This window comes from Opisthorchis viverrini (assembly GCF_000715545.1).
Source record: "Opisthorchis viverrini unplaced genomic scaffold opera_v5_28, whole genome shotgun sequence".
Taxonomy (NCBI): domain Eukaryota; kingdom Metazoa; phylum Platyhelminthes; class Trematoda; order Opisthorchiida; family Opisthorchiidae; genus Opisthorchis; species Opisthorchis viverrini.
The window spans coordinates 2,739,633-2,763,941 of record NW_008751684.1 but is presented as its reverse complement, the minus strand read 5'-3'; the positions used below and the strand labels follow the sequence as shown (position 1 = coordinate 2,763,941).

General features: G+C 44.4%; 1 protein-coding gene across 1 annotated transcript; it reads right to left on the bottom strand.

Moving 5' to 3' along the window:
- Positions 1 to 896: 896 nt before the first annotated feature.
- Positions 897 to 22,632, bottom strand: T265_12989 (hypothetical protein; the record flags this gene model as incomplete). Its single annotated transcript, XM_009166603.1, has 5 exons — positions 897 to 3,345; positions 14,263 to 14,339; positions 19,737 to 19,820; positions 21,076 to 21,190; positions 22,509 to 22,632. Coding segments are annotated over 5 exons (2,817 nt in total), but the record flags the coding sequence as incomplete, so codon positions are not given.
- Positions 22,633 to 24,309: the final 1,677 nt, after the last annotated feature.

The window sequence follows — 24,309 nt, the reverse complement described above, 5'->3', positions numbered from 1 at the left end:
GTAAATTAAGTCTCACGTCACTATTCGGCATCGGAGTACAAAATTATGATTTGAACTGAGTAGAAGAATTCACGTAAAGGCAATCAACAACTTAGCAACGACCTGTTCTTGTAGAAACGTTTTCCGCATCGTTGGACGACTCATTTTCGGTTTCGTGGGGAACTTTACCGAGAATTTTATGGGAAACTCGAAAGATCCTGAACGCAATGTGCACCCTGCTGAAAATGTTTACTGCAGATGTCAGCTTTATATAGATGGACAGTTCAAGGTAACTGGAATGGTGACAACAAATACATCGATTAGTCGAAGGCACGCGCGGAGAGGAGCTGAACGATAGGTGATGCACTGGTCCTTGAGTGCCCTGAAAGTAGTACTTGCAGCATGCAATCGGTTTCAGGTTTTCACCAGATGTGTTATTATATCCTTTTGGTACATATCTAATTCGGCAGTACTAAATAGTATTCCTTGACGGATAACTTGACTTATGAGCTATACTTGACCCAGCGGGAATGGGGTGTTGGCTCTCTCCCGCATCTTGTCGAACGATGTCAAAATTCCAACTGTTACGTGCAAAGTAAACACTCAGGATGGTTTTGTGTTGAAACGAGTTGCACACCGAAATTCTATCAGCAGAATAATACCTGGGGCTTTTTATGCACGATTTACAGGGTTTTACTTTACCTAATCCAGATGAGTGTCTGAATGAGAATTCTGGTCAGATTTCTGATAGCTGACTGCCTTTGTAACAAACCTGTTATTTTGAATTATTGATGACGGAAACATTGTCAAAAGCAGATTGTCTTGAATTTTGGTACAAACAACGGAATTCATCGCGAACCAATGTCTTCCACACTTTGGATCACTTCATTTTCTGAACATCCAGTTGTTTTTTTACCTGCAGAAATATGCTGCTTTAACACACTAACAGCATGATTCAGCTGCGTGAGTGGCCTGACACAAGACCATAAAAACCCGTGGGAAGTTTTCATTCCTACACCTTCTAAGGAATTTTTTGAGCAAACTGGTGACATTGATTCAAATGCCCGTAATCCACCAGCTGTCTTGTTGTGATGAACGACTGTAGAACTGTTCAAATCAGGATGCAATTTGATTTCCACATCACCAGTTTGAGCCAGGTGCTCTCCGTCGCAATTGACGATGGTTGACATTGCTTTATCAACCCACACCTCTTCATTATTTGACTGAACATTTTGGTTTTGGTCACAATACACTTGGGTTCCAATAACACTGTTTGGTCGCTGTACTTTTTCCAGAGGACATAGTCCTTGGTCCATGTAGTTCTTCACAAGTTCATCGAGAAATTCACTGTCTAGTTCCTTGTCATTTGCCAATGCGCTGGTCGTAATGCAATCTATAAGGTAATCGATGTCCCGGATACTCAGATTTTCCACGCTTGGATCCTTAACTGTTAGAGAACTGATAGCTTTCCTATAGACAGTTTCGTAACGTGGACCATCATAGGTGGTATGCGATACTTGGTCCCCTGAATCCTTTTGACTTTGAGCTCTTTGTATTTTCATGCTGATGGGTCTAACATCGCTTGTTCCCAATTCGACTTTTTCATCGTTATACAAAGATACTGTATCAGTAATGGGTCCACAAGAATAAGATGATGTGTATGTGTGTCCAGGAGGATCTTTATTGTTCGGATAAGTCTGGAACAGTTTGGATTGCTGTCCAGTCAGGTGAACTTCTCCATCGATCGACTCTGGTTCTCTTGTGTCACCATCTGTCGACATCTGGGGCTGTTTCATAGAATCGGTATCCGTCATCAAATTGTGTGATGCTACCGACTGGTTTAGAAAGCTATAAGGAGACTTTGGTACATCCGTAGAGGACACTGGTCTGCCCGTGTAGTGGGGTTCCAAGTTTTTCCTGCTCATCCAAATGCTACCCAGTAACTGAACCTTTTGCTTAGGGTCATCCACCCTACTCACCATATCTTGGATCTTGAAAGTGCTAGGCTGCAGCGATTGTCTGATTCCGGATTTTAGTTTTTCAACTTGACCGTTGTGGAGTACGCTAGTCATCCGAGAAAAATAAAATTTGTATTTCGATTGGGGAAACCTATTAAGACCGCTTCTGGTTGAACTTGTGAGATTCGGAATGTGCATTTGTTTTATATGTGCTAGTTTACTTCTTTCCCTCAGTTCGTCCACAATTTGCGACAACACATCAACCGACCGAGTAAATGATATCATAATACCAACCTTGGATTCTACAGTTCGGTGTTCGTTTATGTTCCGTTCATCGCCGCGCTCTACAGTTGATTTGCTCCTTACCGGGACAAGAGCCTTGTCCTGTGAATAGTCTCGACCAACGATGTCTTGTTGTTTAATGAACTCTAGAGCAGAGGCCAATTCCTTCACATACATTGCTGTGACACTATCTAGTAGATTTGTTTCATTCAGGACTCGAAACAGCAAACTTCCGGCCTGTCCGAAAATATTGGATCTCGCTTTCTGGAGAAGAATCGCATACAAATAGAACAACAGTGCTGCACAGATGTAGCAATCACGAGTCCACTCATTTGTCTCATTCCAGCATGTATGGATATCTTTAAAACTCAGAAATAACAAGTGAGCTGTTGAATGTCTACCAGTCGTGGATGCTCCGGGTCGGAAATGCCCATTCCTCAAAAGGAGCTCCATGCATTGTATTAGAGGACCACCTATCCGACATTCTCGGTCGACGTAAATCGCTGTGTGAAGTAGTCGACGGAGAAGGGAGTACGTATGCGACTTTTTATTTTCATCCAATTTTCCTGGGGAGTAAAAACCAGGGCATTGATGGATCAGCACATTCAGAGTTTTGACGACATTGATGTATCGATCTGTCGGCGCCAACTCAGTGGTATAGTGAAATATATCTTCATAAACCGTGGTACGCTGAATTCGCCTGCTCAGGTAACGTATAGAAAATGGAGTGCGAGGTGAGCACGATAAGCATTTCTCACAAGTCACTTGAAACAGAACGGGTAGGATTTCCAGAAACTGTCTTCTTACTGCGATACACGGAGGTAAGATCTCTAGCAAGTCTCCTCCGTTGTACCCTTGCAACTGCACAAATACATCTGAGGCGTAACTATATTCCGTGGGCTTGCACAGGTTTGAGTTCAACAGTATTTTAACAGCACTTTTGCGCTTCATATAAACGGCTAATCCTAATGGTCTTAAGTAGAGAATAGCCGTGCCATTATACAGACATTTTGTATCACACGGGTCTGCCATTATTTCGGACGGGTTGTCGAATATTTGGAACATATGTCGAAACAGATTTGGTCTTTCCTTAAGCATGGCAAGCAAACGGTTGTCGGCTCCATTTCTAAAAGTGTTGATCAACCATTTGGTGGATGGGTGATTATACGGAATGTAACTCGGCAGCGTGATAGCACTGGATTCACTGACAGATACAGCGATGGAGGCATGTGAGACCATCTTGTGGGACCAGCTTTAGCCCATTATTTGATAGAAGCTGTCCTCATATTCCTCTAACCATTTCGCACGCGTTGTGTCCAGTACCTTGTTCAACCACTACTGATCGATACGACAAGTGTGACGATCGATATACTTCACGCCTACCCCGTTGGTCACATTGTTTCAGATCTATTATAAGGGCCCAAAGATATGCTGTACAATCCTTTTATTCAAAACCACTTTTTCTGTATAATAAGGGGTTTGGCTTGCGCGGAAAACCCACGAGTTTATAAGTAATCACGGAAACGTCAGATGAGAATTTAATTTGATGGATATTGCAGTGAGCTGGCCAGTTATAGAGGTCTGAATTGCATCACCTGTCTGCTCGGCGCTCCTGCATAGCGACACTCGGTTGAAGAAATACCGAATAGTGCGCATAACCTGGAACAACAGGTCAAGCATTCTGCGGCGAAATAAATAATGAAATAAGGTGACGCTTTCTTGAAATCATGGGACAGTAGATCGCGCAACACGCAGAATAATGCATGGTACTTTCCGCAGTTTTTTCGTGGATGTTATTCGAAATAAAATTCTAAGAAACCAGAACATATCTACGCAAGAGCCTGATGGGATTTTCTAAATTCGGTTGACCTGTTCAGCTGATCACTACTCCTTCGACCCACCAAAGGAAACCTGCATTATGAAAGCGAATTTGTGGTGAACTGTACCAGGTCACGTACAAAGAAGGATGACCATGTTAACACACCATTTGCCGTATTTCACTGTGGTGGAATATGATGGATAAATTCGTTGTTAAGTGTTCCGTCCGATCGTGGAACTTTTACGATCACCATTGGATTTTCAGTCTAGCCGGTCAATCCGGCTATATTCCGTACGATTTTCTTCAGAAATCCCATTCTGGCAAAGGAAATGCCTGAGGCCTCTTTATGAATACCCAGGAGTGCACAACAGTACAATGAACAAGACCGAATACTTGCCAGCTAGTGAGTCTGGGAATGCGATAACAAACCGGGATTCAAATAGTGAGTTGTCCGCTGTTTTGAGACGGTTAACAGAAGAACCCATTAGGAAAGCTTCCAAAAAACGTTGAATTGGTAGTTCGGTCAGTTTTCAAAGTATTGACAAAATTTCATTCCCGAAATTGGCTCAATAGAGGATATATATATATATATATAGCCTTTTATTGTTTTTGTACTTTATCAAATGGGTAATCAGGGGTATAAACACAGTATACGAAATTTCTTTTGGATTTACTCAAAGAAGGATTTTAATAAGAGGTGGTGAAGGTCTCGTGAAACACTAATTCGAAAATTAAGCTGGTTTCAATGAAACACACAGTTGAATCTATCTGAATTTCTCGTTCCTACTGTTCTTCAGCCGAATGTGCTGAACAAAGGCTGTCAGCTGAGATGACACTCGAGACACTGCAGTACATTTTCTTGAAAACTGAGCTAACTTTCGGTGCCTAACTGCCATGTCACCAGAGGGCTGGGATACTGCCAGGTTACCCAAGTCTAGACATGGGAAGTCGAGAGACAGAGATCGGATTCGAATCACAGACCTTTTGGTCCGTAAATCGTTCTAACCACTAAGCCATCTCTTGATGGAACACCTTATGTTCCACTTGAACCCAAGTTGGCCGCAGTTCACAAAATACGGCAGACTTAACTGAGTCCCAGCCGAAGAACTTGTTTAGCACATGGCATTGTCGAAAACTTGAGGACTACGCCACCCGATGGACCCAAAGAAGGAGGAAACTGACCGCAGGCTGTCGAGAATTTTTCGGCATCCTTATGACCGGTGCTGGGGGTTGCTCTAGTGCAGTGGCTCTCGAATTTTCCCATCCACCGTATAATCCGTCTCTGATCCGCTAGCGTCCCTCCATTTTCCAGGTATTACTTAAGAGAGGAACAATTAAATGAAACCTTATTGGTTTGTCGCACTGTAAAATGCCGCATTAGATTATTTACTATCGCCAGCATTTAGATGGCGTCAGATAAAAAAGAGCTTTGTCCTCTGCGTACTCGATAACTGTGAGCAAACAACCTATCAGCATTTCAACCCCACACGCATTAGAAGCTGGGAGTACGTCACCACAACAGTGGCAAAGTTGCGGAGGAAAAGTTAAACAAGACAGCTCTGCCCGATACCACTTGATTCAGCGGATTTAACTGACAGCTTTCTGTTGACCTTCACACGTTCATTGAAGTTAGTGCACAGTTCCTTAAGGAAGTATTTATGGGAGACATCCTGAGTCTCTACCCGACAGTCCAGAGCCAAAGATAGCTTTCAAGTCAAGGAAGGCCACATTATTGGTTGTAGCTGTTTCAGAATCTGTCGTATGGTAACAAAACGTAATCGAAGCATTCCTTTGGGGATAGAACCCAGCTCGGTTTCCACGAATCTTTCTCACCCTCTGTTCAGTTAGCCTCCGAAGGACAAGACCACGGAGCACCTTCGATAACATAACTACCAGGCTCATGTCACAGTGGTTTTCGCACAGCGTGCGTGTACCCTTTCAGAAGATCAGAATAGCTGTCGACATGCACAAATCTGCTTGCACTTTCTCTGCTTCCTATATAGTATCAATCAGATTTGTTAAATAGGTCATCAGGGATTCTCCGTCTTCTTTGAAGAGGGCTGTCTGGTCCAGGAGAATGCACGTTTCACTACGGATATTTCGTACCATATTTCTTCCGAAGGGCGATTAGGCCTTACACTCCATTCGCCCTATCTCCATGCACTACATCCAGAGGCTGTGTTGCAGGGGGCCAGCTAGATCACCCTTCGAAGTGTTAGATCCATCTTTCCAGTCGATTGTTTCGCGAATGAATTATGAGTATCCTTTTTCACTTATCGTTTCACTGCCCATTGCATTCCGAGCGTTGGAGATCGTATCAGTTGATATGGGGCAAGGCTGTTTCAATCTCCCGATCTTTCGATGTCCACTAGAGTTCACGGTTTTTCTTTAGCCTCTTCACCATTTCGTCTTTGAGAGATTTGCCTGTGCCGTCGGTATCGTCGGATTCTGGTATGGAGATCCCGGTATCAAACAGGACTAGCGATCCTGACAATATACAGTTTTCATTTGATCGTATCGGACAAACGGCAGTGAGCGCTGCTAGCATAGCTCATTTCACATCTTACCGTGCATCATTCACGTACCATCTCTCAATAGTGTTGACTTAATGCAGTTATTGAGCCAGCTCGGGTCGATACTGCTGAGCTGTAGTAGTTCTTCGCCACAGGAAAAGAAAAACCAGCATGAATTATCATCCGCGAAAACATTGGTCCGAGGTCCTGAGCAGGTTAATGGGATGCAAGAAGCATATAAATGGATCAGAAACAGGGCTAACAGAACACCACAAATGTGGTATCATCATCATGAACAACATAGCATCAGTGTTTAACACAGATGCTAAGCTTACAACCAAAATTTACCTAAGCGCCTTGATACGAAGAAAGTAATAAACATGGATGAAGGAGGAAGTTAAAACTAGCCTATCACAGTCATTCCGTGGTGCCTACACCCTCGAAACTTCAGTCAGTCAATTGGGATAGAAACTGACAACACGAAAGCAATTCACATCGATTGGCAGGCAGCGTAACCAAAAGCGAACAGAGATCACGACGAACCCGTTCTGCAAAGCGAGTCGAAAAGATAGCTCGAGACTTTTATTGGTTTTATGTCCCACATTTGGGTAAAACGTTGAATCCTCCTCTGCTTGAGCCACCATCACTTGCACAAAGAAGAGAGAAAACTACTCAAAAAAAGGATGAATTTACGTATAAACACTACCAATTTAGTACTCGTGGCATCTCACGAAAACATGTTGCACGCCATTGTTAACAATTTCCCAACGTGAAGCTTGCGGGTCCGAACCTCCTGAATTTTGTGAGATGCGCATTGTGTAATATTTTCAGCGAAGATTAAACAGTCGTACAATGCTTCTAGGCTTCGCAGCTGGCCTCACTGGCAGGAAGGAATCTCTGTTGAACACTACCAAGTCTCACATCATCATCGATCAATAAGTAGCTCTGAAGAAAAACGACTTCGCAAGATGAGCAGAATTTTCTTCAGAGAAGTTGTCATTCGAGGAGTCAGTCAATACGTGTCCACGTGATGTGGTTTCCGTTATCGAATTATTGGCGGCGCTGTATCCTGTCTGAGTGAGAGTTAATCACACTGCTAATCAACTCCCCGTGACCAAACGGTTGTGTTCAACCACTAATCAGCTGGTGCTAAATGTTCGACTGCTCGTGTCCATCTTTTGATGCATGCACTCTAATTTCGGGTTGATGCGGTATCGCTATATCCATTCGACGCACCTACAGACCCGACATTCCTAACCTCGGGTGGATCATTGGCTGAAACGGTTCTAGCCACTTAACAATACGCAATTTCTCCAAGCAAACTTGATCTGCACTGACCCATACAGTGAATAGAATTAACAACCTGCCCTCAACAGTTTCCTGTTTTGACGGGTCAGCTGTTACACACTGCATGTGATCCAGAAAATGTCACCACCTAATATGTGGTGCAGCGTGAGATGTTAAACCACCAGTAATTAGCGGGGGCATCCGATAAACCATCTTGAATCATAAACTGCCCTGTGTATTTTACCCAGCAAGAGGCACTAATCACCGATGAGTCGTGTGGCAAGAAGGTACCACCAGAGACCCTGCCAGACCTGATCGCGCATTCCTTGTGGAAAGTAAGTACGTCCATCGCTCCACAGGACTATGTATCGCCGGTGCACGCAAATGGAACTGTTCCTTTCTGTTCGTTTGACGTGAAAACCAGGAATTGAATATATTCCTAGCAAAATGGCGAAATTCGGCTGAGTTCAAAATATATTTAGCCCTGTCAGTGATACCAATCTATGCTGAAAAGCCAAGGAGCACTTAACAGATCCTTCATCCTTGTTGAGATCCATCACCATCGCACATCTCACGCAACTCAGGGTGTCGGAGCCGGGACCTTCTGTCCAATAGCACTCAGTTGTTTGGCCTCGAGCGGCTGATCACAACTGTGATTAGCTCTCGCTTAGACAGGACGCAGTGCGACTCACTCTTCAATAACGGAAATCACATAAGGTGGTCACGTTTTGACCTGAGTGACGGCTTCTCAAAAGAAAGTTTGAATGATGTAGTGAATTCGGTTTTTGTGAGATCATGTGAGGAGATTTCTTCCTGTCATCGAAGATAGGTAATCTTAACACCGGATAAGGAAAAGCCTAGGAAAAGCCTAGCGCCTATGATGGCGAAGACCCTTGTTCCACAGCGGTCGTATCGTCCGCGGTAGTAATGACAACGATCGTGAATAGTCGAAAAGAGGAAGTTGGGTGTCCACTGTGCGCGGTGAATTGTGTATCCCGAAAATGATCAGACAGCATTGACCTCAACAAATAGAAGAAATTCCCTGGTTTGTCGGCGAGAAAGCCAAAGGTGAACAAACGTTCTGTTCAGCTTCCATGTACGACACAGTAAAGAAACACTTAATATGGTCCTTTTTTATGTCCGAAAAGCCGGCCCGCTACATTGAACGCCTACCGAGCGGCAGACACACAGCCAGCCAGCAGTGGTGCTGACGCACACCATGGAGCTAGTGATCCTCGAGGCACAACCTGGTAATCCGATCGATGACTCGTCTCGGCTTGTTTGGAGGTCAGTTGTCAACCCCCATGTTACTGACAAATGGCGCAGATAAGGTCGCCCTGTTGAGTGTGCTGCACACACTTTGAGCATGTTCCTTAGGTGCTATAATGAACACACGACTGATGACGAAGAACTTTACCGTCACAAGCGTGCTTGATTCGCGGACTTGTGTGCTGCAGTGAGGCGCTCAGTATTCACCCAATGCAATTAAATTTTCGAAAGATACGACGTGTCCCTGATTGACCAATTGAGTTCAGAGTACGAGTCCAAACTTCTGAGCCCCATCTAGGCATCCGGGGGTCTCAAGGATGCTAGGAAAGTATTCCACCGGGGGTATGAGTGTTTCAGTGCTGCGAAAATGTGAAAATAGATTAGGATGATTTTTGGTTTGAGCACATACGCAACAAAATGCAACATTTTGGCGCAAAAAGTTTTATTCCACTCGCAAAGGTTTTGCAACGAAAAGCATTGTGCGGCTAATGGGCCCCCCTGCAGTGATGAGTAGTTTGAATTAGGATTACCACAAACCAATTAAAGTTATCAGCTATCCCTGTAAGAAATAGGGGTCAAAGTAAGATAATTCTGTATTGCAAAGGAAGAATATGAAGTGTACAGCAAACAGCATAACAGAAAGAAACTGATACGTCGCCAACAGACCCAGGGCGACTGAGGACTCAAATTTAAAAACGAGTTAAGGAAATGGTTCACATATTCAGCCCACAGGAGTGTGAGTTCTTAAGGCTGTTGATTCCGTATGTCAGGAAAGTAAATCTCCACGTACCGTCTGGTGATGAATTTACAGGAGTTTTCGGCAATCAATAGTTGGACGCGTTCTTTACGACGTCCTCAAACCTGTCCAGCGTGCACTTGACGGCAGAACTGAAAGCGAACAGACAGTCAAGGAATTGATGCAACCACAGTGAAGCCGGTCGATAAACAGCCAATGGACGGCTTAAGCAAACAAGTGAGATACAACAACTACCGGAGACAACACAATTTCCCTCCAAACAACATTGCAAAGGGTAGGAGGGGCAACTAAACCCTATTAGAGATGCTCACAAACCGGGTCATGAGTGACGTGGAACGCTGTTCTATGTCTTCTTCAGACAGCCTCCACGGGATTCCACTGTGCGTAGGTGGATCTTTTGAGGCTTACGACCAGAGATTTTCAAAATACTAAGATAAGCCAGACGAAGGCTGTTGAAACATCATCACTAACTGTCAACCCAAAGTATGGAAACGTTACCTAAAGTGTTTTCATAACTGTTTACTTCAGCTGACTACTATGCAATAATAAGTCCGTTTCTTTTCAACGAAAGGCCTTATAAACACGCCATTTGCTCGAGTGTTTCTGGTCTTTGCACACCCAATTGCACGGCAAAAGGACCGCATGATTTCTAGTGGGTTATTTTAGTCGAACACCACCCAAGTGCTATCCGCAACCCAAGTATCCTGGCCACTACGCATCCACACGGATTGGATACCGGACATTGTTTGGGCACCCTATAGCCCTATAGCGTACTTCGGCGCGTTGAGCCTCTCAGTTCTCCTGGCTTATCCAAGCGCTGTATTCAGTATGCAGTTGCAGATACAAGCGAGCGTTGTCATCATTAGCTGTGAGCCATGTGTACATGGTACAATACCCCGCCCTATGAAAAAAAAGAGAAGCAGATGGCTATGTATTGAAGGCAGTAGCCCACGGTATAGTTGGCGCGCGTGGCAGTGAACTTTCCACTGAGCAGATGAGAAAAAGTTAAGTATTGAAGATGATAGTTTGGAGGCAAGCACGCCACGTGCTAACGTCTGAAAGCATCGATGATTCCTGTCTCGATTTCTCCATTGAGGAAGACCGCAATGACCAGCGCAGCTAAGTTTGCTGGTAATGGCTTTCATACTTCGTGGACAAGTCATTGCTTGACCACCCCTCACTCGATTCCACCCTTTGCGTGGTTGTGCGAAAAAGGTTCTTCGACTGGCGAACGAAGAAGGTCAGCAAGCCAGTGCAACGTATGGATTGTAATCACCTCATTTTTTTCCGAAAACAATTCGGAATACACCAGGATTAGTGATGCAATGTTTCTAACAAGCTGGCGCGACGGCTCTTCCTTCCTTCCAGATGAGACGGGTCGGAAAAGGTCAATCTTACAAACCACAAACGGATTACTCAACGGCTGACCTTGATGGTTGGTGAATTATCAGATATGGCAGAAATACCATTACCACGTCAGAAATGGGAATTTCAATCCAACAGCCTCTGATGATTAAGATATGTTCTTCATTGCATAAAGCCTCGCCTTAAATCCTCAACAACATTGGCATTGTCATTGACTTAGTTAGCCCACCTTAAATGGATGGATGCCCACGGTAGACACCACTGGAACCAAATTTGGATCACCATCTGCAAGAGCCTTACCGCCGGCCCCCGCACTCAGGCAGTTGGGATTTGATGAATCCAAAATGTTGACTACCGTTTACGCAAGTGGTGTCAAAGGTGACTACCACGTCACCCTTGGGGTGTGGCCACTGCATAATGAGCCCCCTTCGCCTCGTCAGGTTATGTGTACTTGATACCTCTGAGTGAACGCCCTGAGACCATCTCAACTACATAGATGTCGAGCAAAGGGTCAGTCTTTCATGATCATCCCGATGACAAAGCTAACAATGGGACAACTTTGCCTGACATCAGTAGATGTGATGAGCACAGGCGGGTATTCACTATAGACAAGTACGCGTCCACGAAATTTAGCGTACAGGGCTAAAGAGGGTCAGGAAGTTATGAAGCCGCACAATTGTTACAGATACTTCCGTAGTTCTCAATCGTTTGAGGAGTCTGAGTCGCACAGGCTGGAACTGTTGGTTACTGGAAGCAGAGCAACTGTTCCGAGATCCGTGTACCACCTTGCAGGACGGAGCCGTGCCTGATTCTCATGAATGTCTCTGTGTTCAGTACATCTGCGGAGAACAACGAGACACTCTAGCACCCAGCAAACAGTCTAATGCCACGATAGCTTTTACTGTGTTCGCGTACTCTTCCCAAAAGCTAGTATAACAGTTGAGGTATTTTATCTTCACCTCATGCAGCGCCGCAATTTCTGTCAGATAGGATACCGGAGCTTCTCCTTCTTCCCTGAATAAGGCTAAATTCAAATCATACGAACCTGGTGACTTTCCACACAGAATGGATATTTCGCATTTTATTTCTCCTTTTCCAAGTGTATGATGTCACTGGGGGAACCAGTTAAACTGATTAAATTTCTCGTACTATCTTTTAAACCAATGTCTTTGCGAAAACATTGTCGGACCGTGTTCTTCACTTGTCGTCCCCCTGACAATTGATTTCTTTGACCAGCCGATCGAATTGAAGGCATACGGCTCGGCTGTTTCTGATGGAAAAACCCGCCTCCTACTTCTGAGCTTTCACCATCTACCAAGACTCTTACTCTTTAGAGGCTCGCTGTTCGACGGTTGAGGGATATGCGTGCACCGTCGTACACATTGCGTACTGGTGTGGATTTCCGAGCACCTGCCAAGATCTTAACAATATCTATTGATCATGTGATCGCGTTTGCATAGCAGTGATTTCGGAGGCTCCAGTCGACCCCACCTTGAACGTTTGATTCAAGACTTTAACCCATAAGGTAGTAGGCTCAAAAGTCTGACCTGCCAGGCAGTGAGTAGCAGGGTATTCCCGGGGGAAACTGCCAGGAGATGATGCCTCAACAAACGGATCCGCCTGGGCGCATCGTTAGCCTAGCTTGAGGGTTCAAAGAGTACGTCATACATATCTCAACCGCAATTCTACTACGCACAGCACATGTCTTTGGAGCCGCGTTGGACTTATAGTATGCATTGGTGGCACTTCAACCGTATTTGCTAACTCACCGGCGGTCATGGCTAACTACCGGGCAGCCAGAGTGTGAGGTTTTTACGGCCGACATTTTCTAGACCATACCTCCTCGGGAGAAGGGAACATCGCTACTTCCACAAATCTGGACAAGCTAGTGGCCTGGGGGAAGCAGCCCGTGGGATAGTTGCAGCACCCATATAGAATCAGCACATCGAGTTAGAAGCTCTCGGTCGAACCGAACGCAAGTAGGTGCTTGAAATTACAAATGAGGACCAGTGAAAAATGATAAAATCGTTCAGCTGTAGTACCCTTACAGTGTCTAGCTACCATGCTAACCGAAGGAAGCATGAGGGCTACGATACTGTAGGGTTGCTCAAGCCTAGACAGGGAAAGTCGAGATGCATAGGTCGGGTTTGAACGACGGACCTTCCGGTCAGTAAATCCACCTCGATCCTGAGCCACCCAAAATTTACAGGACAACTTATCAAGAGCTATCCGATCTTTAGTGCCCACGGATTTACATTATTATTCATTGTTAATCGAATGTACTTCCCAATGGTCCCGTAACGATATTAACTGTTGAACTGTCCAAATTGTGAAGCGATACTGAAAATGAACCATATGAAACCGAGTTACAAAAGAAAGGATACATTTCAATCACGTGGAAAATACTTGAAACCGATTGGGTAGTCATCGTTTTCGAAAAAGTTTGGTGGGGACTGCGATTCACACCACAACGGCTGATAGCCGAGGCGGTGGAAATCACTAAGCATCACAGCGTGAATAGAATCGAAGGTGTGGAGCTAGTGAGCGTATGGAAAGCGGTCTTAGATAAGCCGAGTTGACACGTGACGGTGTGGTTGTCAATCCACTTAGGATCATTAGAAAAAACCGGGGGGTAGGGGTGGAAACCCCAACCGACCAAAGGTCACAGCATCCCTCCTACACAACTGTCTTAGCACTAGCTCACCCACACAGACTAACAGAAGGGTCAAACGAAGACCAAGAGGAACCATCAAATGAACCGAACCAGAAGAACTAGACCCTAGGCAGGACCCAAACACATGTAGGTTTCCCCACCGACCCAACACTTGTTCAACCACTCTAACACACTAAAATCCCTCGGCCGACACCCAACAGAGATTTAGCTTGACTTAGCTGATTGGTTCTCCTTCCGCCTTAAATCTCGATCAACTTCGGAACCTAGTAACTTGGCCTGACGAAGCTTTTGTGTCAAAAGCGAAACGTTGCCCAGCAATAAGTCTACCGATTGTCACCAAACTTTTTCGAAAAGGATACATTTCCTTTTCCAGTGGTATGAGCTGAGCCATCGATTTTGACAGTTCTTCACACTTTGCCATCAAGGCATAGGTATTCTGAAAAAAACATGAACATTAGTTGGCACTATCGGGAGTCATGAGTAACTTAATCAATAGACAACAATTATGGGTTGCGAATTAGGCATCACAGGGCACAAGTTGCGGACTGCTTGTCCTGATATACTTCATCTCTATAGCTCATATGAATACTACTGGTTAAATCACAGACTACCTGAGAAAGAACGTAGTTTTCGTTTGACGAACGTTATGGCGTACGAGACATGGTTCCCAAGGATGAAATAATTAGGGCACCCTTTGAATAACACACACTAAAAAAGGATCGTCCCTAAAAGACACTTGAAGATTCTGTTGTAAAAACTAAAGCACTGAAGCACCACTAGTACGCACAGCCCGAATCCAAGAACTTCTCAACTGTGTTGCATTTCAGCTCCCATGGGGTACCAGCCGAGCATAAACAAATCACGTTCGTTCGAACGCCAGGACATAACTACACACAGGATGAATATGGACCGGGGTTTTTCAAACTCTGCTATTCTACCACTATCTATCAATAGTTCGCAACACTAAGTATCCTACACGGTTCCTGCACAGTCCCAAAGGGAGACTTGTTTCACCAAATTAATGAAGGAATTTACCATTGCAACGCTTTATTAGATAGAAGAACATGTAACACTGAACCTTGCTAGGCACCTGCAGGCTTCGTGTTGCCACATTTTGCTTTCCGTGCGCACCAAACACACGAACCATGTAACGAAGCAACAGTGCTGATTGCAAACATTCGTACAAAAAGATACACGGAAACACTGTACGTGAATCAAAACATGGCTAGGGCGTCTCGAACCAACCGGATATTGCGTAAATGGATCGGACGGTATGTATGAATGGCTACGCTAAAAATTTACAGAACGGGTGTTCTCAAGGTGCCAGCCTAATCGGAGATACTCTAATCACTCAGGGAAGAGGAACCACAGATAGTGGCAAAAGAATAGGAAGAGTCTCACGGTATTCCGAGCAACTACACCGATTTGTCAGTTTAAGTCAATGGACATGAAACTGCTCCAAACTAGAGAGAACGAGGATAGTCGGGAATGATGAGGATAGAAAAGATGAAGATCTTGTTGCCACGTCTCCCCTGGCAGGATGCAGAGCAGCCTCTAGATGTGTGACGAAATATATAATCAACAAACGAGTTTTCTCTTGAATGTCTAAATGCAACCACGATTGTCAAACTTAAACGGCTTACTCGCGATAGGGACCTGTGTATGTCGCACATATCATAGTGAACACGCGAGACCACACTGAGAAAATTTTTCCAGTTAAATCAACGGGGCCCTCGAAGTTGAACGACTAGGTATGTCTGGCCAATGGTGCTCCGATCGACTACTGATAAAATGTGTTGGAGCAACAACAGTAGATTCAGCCATTTAGTAATGACGAAAACTGGAAGGAAGCAAGTTACGTAGAGGTATCCAGATCATCCTCTGATCGTTCAGGATATGACAGCCTATCAGAGAAACGTACTAGAAAAAATCGTTCAGCTGTGTCATCCTTTCGGTGCCTAACTGTCATGCCACCGGAAGGAAGCACGAAAGCTGGCATACTGCCAGGTTGCCCAAACATAGACAGGGGAATTCGAGAGGCAGAGGTCGGGTTCGAACCATGGACCTCCCGGTCAGTCAATTCGCGCGCTAACCACTTGAGTCATCTCGTACTAGGGATTTCCCATGATGAAGAAGGCATCGAAACTCAGCGGTACATTCCGAGAGTCTGCTAGCACAAAATCCAAAGCCCTGAAGAGAGCCGAGAATAATATTTTGTTTTCCTCAAAGAACTGTATGGCTTCATCAACGGCGTTTGACTAAGCAGGAGGCAAGTAAATCGGCCAGCAGCAAGGTAGATTGATCTATTTTAGCTGTTTCAGATCGGATCAAATAAGAAGTTCATTCACTACTTGGGAATTCAGGTGCAGAAAACTGTTGGAAATATATCACTATCGAAGATGTTGATCGCACATAACACGGGGTGCCATTCAAGCAGACAGTTTCGAGGAAATTAACGGTTGATACGGTGGAATACGGAGTGCGGGAATCACATTAAGCTGGTTCGTGGAGTGTGAGTCAAGAGGACTGTGGCCACAAATATGAGAGAAGCGAAAACGGATGTGTCATAACAGATTAGAAGGCTGACTAGCTTCCGCGCCCAAGCCCTGTAGATGTTGTGAGAGAGGTGAGATAGGGTAACATACATCACTGTTGTATGCCCAGAAGTCGACGGACAGACTCCGTGAAAACATCTGAAATCTCGGTTGTGCAGAACAATGAGGTTTTTTCTTTGCGTACAAATAGCATATTCATCGTTTTTTGCATACTACGTTGTATACCGAAATATATTTGTTTGCGACTGGCACATCATTGGCTAGTTATGCAGCACCTGATGCCGGCCGGCGTCTGGGTGCAGTTACTTATTGTTTTAAATGGAATATCGACCAAAAGAAATTAGTCTGTATGATTAGATAACAGAGTTCGTTTACAAAAATACGCAGCGAAGAGCTTTGATGATTGCCTGAAGGGCCGTTGGTCGTATGTGCATTGTTATCAGCCAATAGTAGTGTTACTTTACACAAACCTGAGCTTACTTTAAGTCCCACGTTATCTCGTAGCCACTAGGAGACAGAAGTTTTGGACTACACGTTAGTTTCCCGGCCAAGGTGAACTGGTTACTTGTGCTTTCTAGAGAAAGAGGGTACTGAAATGGACACAAAACCCCGGTGTTTTCCAGTACAACAGTAAAAAATATGTCAATAACTGCCTCAGACTCTGCTCTCCCTGCGTAACCAATTACTTGTTTTTAACCTGACTGAGGTGATTCACGTCGACAAGATATGACAGGAACATTCAGGTGACGGACAACCCAGTCTGAAGCCTCATTATGAGGGTGAGCTTGTCGAACTGACCGGCAGACAGCTTGGACTATCAATTCAATATCTCCACACTAGGAAACTGACCTGACCCGGTCAGTCTGAATGCATAATCCGCATGAGTGAACAGTGGCACTTCACGATCACTCTGTCTTACATGAGGTGAATGAGCCACAGCCTCTAACAGTGGATTTTCGGTCGCTAAAATAAGGTCCAAAACCGGGAGTTACAGTCGTCCTTCAGGATATCATTCGCTTTGTGACAGTAGAGTGCTGTTAATGACGTCATTTGGAATCTGTGTGAAATTGCCGCCAACGTCACAAAAATATTCTGAGTAAAGTGATGATTATTAAAGAGACCGGGGATATCGATCAGTCATCACACGACGTCAATAACCAGTCCATCAAAATATACGACAGGGGTGAAAAATCGGAAAACTTGTGCATCCTGGGAATTTGCATATTAACACCAAAACAAAGCAAAACGATCACACTATCATATATCAAACACATTTCGGAGATGACCGCCAGGATACTACGACAGCATGCCATTAAGTTGCCCACAGACCGACTGACACGCCGCGAACAGCACTATCAAAACCGAATGGGATACTTGATGCGATGGAAAAGACAAATGTAGTCTACAAAATTCAATGCAACGACTGGGAAAAACACTGTGTGGGACAAACAGAGAGGAAACTCTCAGCCAGAGTCAACAAACACAAGCTCGCCACTAGGAGATACGACCGACCCTCTCTCATCTCTGGACACGAATATGGAGAAGAACACATAGTTGATTGGAATGACGTCAACACACTGGACCAGGCAAGCACAAAGAAAGAACGCGAGTTCATGGAGGCGTGGTACTCCACCGATGGAGCAGTAAACAGACGCATTGAGATCGATCCTGCCAACCAGTCTTTGAGGATAAGGGAAGTCCAGAACCACAGAACCCGGAGCCGAACAAGGACTCAAAGGAGAAAACAATAGAACAGCAAAATACTAAAAATAGAAGGTACACCACAAACCAATCAAACAACAGAGAACCGATCACGAGGCAATACAGATCACGAACGGGCCAACCGGAGGAGACAACAATGGACGGCAATTTCAACAGTAGCGTGGCCGTGGAAAGCAAGAAATACAAACCATAACGCAACACAGATTAAGATCAGACCAACTAGAATCCAAGTAGGACGATTGTCAATGGCCAATCAGGTTACAGCGCAAGTGCCGCTCTTTCTAAACCATACAAACGCAGGCAAGAAGAGAGGGACTACCCAACCAACAGCGCACTGAAGATATCTCCTCGAATGGTGACGAAACGTTTGCAAATCAATTGCCAAGCTCGGTGAACAGATCAACAGCCACCTGATCAATTACCAACATATTAACACCAAGTTTCTTGTCAAGCCAGCGCGATAATGTCACCGATACACTTTACCAAAGTTACCAGGATAGCTTAAAACAAAAAACAGCTTTCTGTCAAGCAGTGCTCGTTCTAATGACTGAGCACAAGGGCGACTCAGGAGCCAGGAGTGGTTCCAACCATGGACATCCTCTCATGTTTACTACAGGATTGCTTGTCTTTATTTATTTGATGTAATGTTATATGATTCGATTGTTTTTATTAGTGAAACGAGGTAGATACGTCTTCTCAGCATTGTTTGTTGGCGGGTTATCAGGCAAAATCTTATTGGTTCCGTTTATCGACAATTCCAGTTCTGGTTCTTTCACGCTGATGCGGTGACATGAGCAATAAGTTAGATATCATCGGAATGCATGGTTCTCATTACAAGGATATATAAAATACAGGTAACCATTAAGCCTTGTCGAACATATTACGAAACAATACTTTACATGTGAATGAAATACAATACTGCGAGTTGATACGTTGAGTCCTACACCCATGTCACATGGTTATCGAACTAGAAAAAACTAGCGGACAACTGCGCGTACGAATTGGTGAACGCAAAAGACATGCACGTGCAACTTCACAGAAAGGACGACTCGTTAACTGCAGCTGATACCCAGACAAAAGCTTATAAGGTACTGTTCAACTAAGATAGAGTAAACCATTAAAGCTTTCCACCGTGTACAGAACATCACTAAGCACAAAATGCAACAACTCGCACGCGTAGAAATAAACGACAGTCACCAACCACCTAACGTGTAAAAACGAGCGAACAGAAGTGAAAACAAAAGAACATGCAAATGTCGCTTTTTCAGCCTCAACACGACGCACATGCCCGAACATGAACTTGAGTAATCAGAGCAGCCTATGAGAGTATTCACTTTTTCGACACTGGTACACGTTTTGTTGTCTAGTTGGTTTTATCATTTCGATCCTGATTAAAGTTACCTGAGGTGACCGAAACATTCAGCAATTAAAAAAGCCGCTCAAAAATGTTGTGTTTCCCCCCCTCTACTACCACTGCAATAACCAGTATAAATACAAACCTCAGTTCTGTTGACCATATTCGGCCATATTTAAAAAATTAATAACAGTAAACTAACTTTAATGCTTGCATCAACAGAATCGCAGGTCAACTCAACGGAGTTCGCGAATACGGAAACGCACTCCACAGTGAGTTCAGACATCTAATAGAAGACAGAACACGAAAAATGTGAATAGGATACTCAGAAACAAAATTTTTATCCGTTCGACAGAACAAGTAATGAGCCAAGGATATACTTAACTTACTTAACTTGTTAGTTCCGAAATACATTGAGTAAGCTCAATGTGTTCCTATATGAATTAAGGTGTCCTAGGGCACTTAAACCATGCCATTAACCAGGAAGGCAGTTTGAATCTAAGAATCGTGGATACTGAACGTGAACCTTCTCAATCATATCTATGATGGAAAGCACCAGTCAAACGGTGCTTCGTTTCGTTGATATGGTTCAGGACACCGGACACGTATGCACAGCTCAAACTACTGGAAAATTACAGTAGTATGTGTTATGAACTGTTTGTTCGTATACGAGAAGCAGCTTCACAAGGCGAAATCAGGGCATTATTATGCTTTCTCGGTTGACGGTACTCAGATCTGTGTGGAAAAAATGGGAAGTCTAATAGGTGATTCGAGGACTGTCACAAAACGGCTAAGGTTAACGTATCGATCAAGAAACAATTGCTACCAATTCAGAAATCGCCCCGTTGATACTCGACACAATGGTCGAATGGACTGAGTGATTAGTTTTTGTACGCCGAGTAATCACTGTCAATCTTTCTGTTTCGAGTAATCTCAGATACAGTACCAAACCAATGCTCTATTTCGGTCGATAGGGTGAATCATGTTGGTGATGTAAAATTATGGAGCGTCACACTGTAGTGGTTAGGAGTAAGTCCAAATTACTAACACCATCTCAGTTCGTAGATCCGTGTTTAACTACACACACGTCCAATTTCGCGCTAAAGTTGCAAATAAGAGTAATCACAGTGTGACAAAGGTGACCGAAATTCGGTGACGGTTTGCTGTTCGTTTTTTGTTTGAAACTCATCTGGTAGATGCAGTCACCGATCTCAATCAATCAGCTAAATTACTTGATTGCCAGGTTGTACAGCTATTGTACATGCAACCCGGTGTCAGCTTACGAATTGGGAGATTCAAACAAACTTCAAGTGGACTCATCGCCTGTGATGTTTACCTAAAAATATCATCAGTACAAGATGGGATCTCGGTGAACAGTCATACATGGTGAGCCTCGAACATGGCTAATTCCAAAGGAGCCGCAAACGAGCTTTCGTGCACAGCCGCGCTCAGAAACTTAGAACATTTCGAGAACCAGATAAATCGACATTGTGTTAGTTTCACTGAGATCATTTCGTTGACACAAACAGACAAACACTTACTCGATGTAAAGCAGAATGGACAGAACCTAAGAGCTGATCTAAATTTTCTGCCAGGCCTCGGGCTTGTAGTTCCAATGTGCTCAGTGCTGCGGGCTCTAAAGCTGTTGAACAAGGCCTAGAACAGAGAAAGATTGTGAGAAACGAAGATCGGCTTGTGACCAATGTATTGTTAATGGGCCGTCCAATTCCAACATCAGTGGACTGTTAGGTCAACTGCGGGACAACGATGTGAACTTGCAACTATAAGGTCGAGTCGAGTAGAGGGGAAGATGATGCAATCAGTCTTAGAATAGTCCTCAGGATCGGGCGACCTCATAACAACAAGTCCCTCGAAAAGCTTGTGAAAGTAGCCTAATGTACAATTAAACACAGTTTATAAGGGGCAGTTTGGGAAAAATGAGTGAGAAAGGTTCAAGACTACTGAAAACTAACCGTTTTTCACTGTGCACTTATTCAATGACGAACGGCTTACTCGAGCCACACGCGCAATAAGACGCCTTTTGCACATCTTTTTAGAATCTTCAGAATCTTTTTAGAATATATTCGAATTTTGCTGATTCTCAACCACTCTACCAAACCACCTAACACCAGTCTTAATGATAGACTAATTACACTACCTTTGCCGGCAAAAAATATCCGCTCTGAACAAACTACTGTCTATTGGCAGAGTGCGATGCCACCCACCAAATTACCGGATGTGGTGACCACTGAGCAACTGAACAAGGGACAAAGATTCATCTCTATTTCCCTAGACAGAGTTTGCAACTGGTGAATACTGTGCAACCACTTTCGTATTGCGGATCGGAGAACAATAAGGGTAGGGTATGGTGATGAATCGGAATTACTTATATACACCCTCATTATGAGCAGGGGTACCGCAATATGGTATCCGAACGTTATGCCCATCTACCGTTACAGGTTCCCCTAGTAAGATTCAGGGTAAAGTAAACCAAGTGAACTGCAACATGGGAGCCGCCGAGAAGGGGATGGATTAGGTTAGACAGTCGTCAATATGACCCGAATTCCATCCGCCACATGTTGTATGACATTACAGGGATTGGTACGTGCGGCCGGATAGTCGTTTTGCTCCAAGAACACCTAACTAACTCCAACAAAAGCACAAAGTGATGAATTAGGGGTCGTCAAGTGGGGTCCGACAGCTGTCAGTGATACAAATGTGCGTTCAACCACTCATTAACTCAACATCTACAAAATCATCACAATCAGATTTTCGATGACAAAGAGCCCTCACTGTGAAAACCCAAGTGGCGTACTCAGTTTACAAGGACAGATCTGATAAAACCTTGTGAAGGTCTCTGCGATAACTGTATAAGCGCATGGCAGTGTCCTCTATACAAGACAGATGTAGGCCGGCCTGGAACGGACGGCCTAAATAGCCTTAGGCAGGTAAGCATTAGCTAATGAATACTCACCGTGAAGTGTCGTCTCCGGAAGTGACCACAGATACATCTAGAGTTGACAAACCCGTCGTATGTAGCGAAGAATTAGAGCCATCTAATGCCATTCACAGAACGGATATATCCATCAAAGGTGTCTAAAAAGATAAAGAAAGTCCCTGATGTTCAAGCGCAGTTTAGGCGAACAGTCATGCACACTAAGAGGTAAATATTACAAAGAAGCTTATCGGAAAATTACAGGTACAAGCAGCTAGGAAAGATGGAGTTGCAAAGTTGATTTTGGATGCAAAGGCCTTTGATTATTATCCGCTTAAAATCACCATGAAAATGACGCTTGAGGCCACTTAAATGATGACGGCTCCGTGAGGTACACCAACCACGGTTGCGCAGAAGCAAGGTTTGCGAATGCTGTCTAATGTCCACTCAACAATAAAACACGACACCGACGGCCGTCCTGGGGATTCAGGCCTCTTCATGACAACGACAACTAATGGCGCTTAACTTCGACGGCATCACTTCACGCTCAGCTATTTGGTCGTTAGTCTTATCGGTACCTTAATGCACAGAACCTAGCACAAAACCTCTTTTTCGTTTGCTTTTTCCCCTTGTTGATAGATGGTATTTGAGCACGCTGATATGTTTTTCAGGCAGCTATTTTTACAGTGTCAGCACATTGGACTTGGCAACAACGATGACGATAATGGCCTATGTGACTGTCAATGTAATTAACAGAATACTATGTTCCTCCTGACGTTTGGTCACGGGTTGAAGTATGCTAAAAAAAGGCGAAAACCATTAACAAGCCGTTTCTCCGAGAAGATGAGGGAGCAATCTCTACGTAAGTTCTGTAGAAGGCTGTAGAAGGCCGCAAGCTAACTGGGCCACGGTGTTCATTCATTTGGTGTGATCAAGCAAAGAGTGGAATGATAGTATGTGGATCAACTACTCACGATCTCCTTCTGGGGCTTCAGAAGTCTCCCCACCATACTGAGGGAGATCATCCAAACTGTCCTGGAATATCACACAAGAAGTCGAGCAACAGAATGGTTAGTTCCATTCTGTAGATCATTCTTACATGAATCAGAATGCCATGAGTATAGGAGAAGACTCGAAAACGTCCTCACCTCGTAGACTTGCGCTCGCGATAGCTCGGTGGTTGAGACACCAACTTACGGACCGGAAGGTCGTGGTTTGAATCCAACCTCAGCATCTCGACTGCTCCTGTCTACGCTTGGGCACTCAGGCAGTATCCCAGCCCTTGTTCCTCCTTCCGTTGGCATGGCAGCTAAGTACTGAGAGTGCCAGTCCCGTTCTTTAGCAAGATTTACCCGCGTGTTTAGCTTCTATTAGAAAAAAAGTGTTTTTATGTGATGGAATATATCTGCTGTTCAAGTGTCAGGGATGTTCCAAGCATTTTAACAGTTCCAACGACGGGATTACGGGGGATAGTGTACCACCTGACCGTTACTGAAGTCTTACTAGAACACCTCTGGTAGTGGTTCATTCGCCATCTGGTAGCTACAGCTCCGCGAAGGTAATGGGAGGAGGCTGGTTGTATACGAATATCTTCGAGAGACGCTCTTGAGTCCAGTGATAGTGGAAGCAGCCTTGATTTGACTCCAATTTGCATGCCGGTCGATATCGCATGTTTTTATTAGGTCAACCTCGAATTCCTGTGTTCAATTGCAAATACGTGCGCGTTGGTTCGACTTGATACGGTAGTGGGACGCTGATGCTTTCACTAGTTTGATTGTATTAGAGGCCACGAATTAACAGGACTTGAGGAAGTACATGTAAGGACCTTAGTTCACGATGA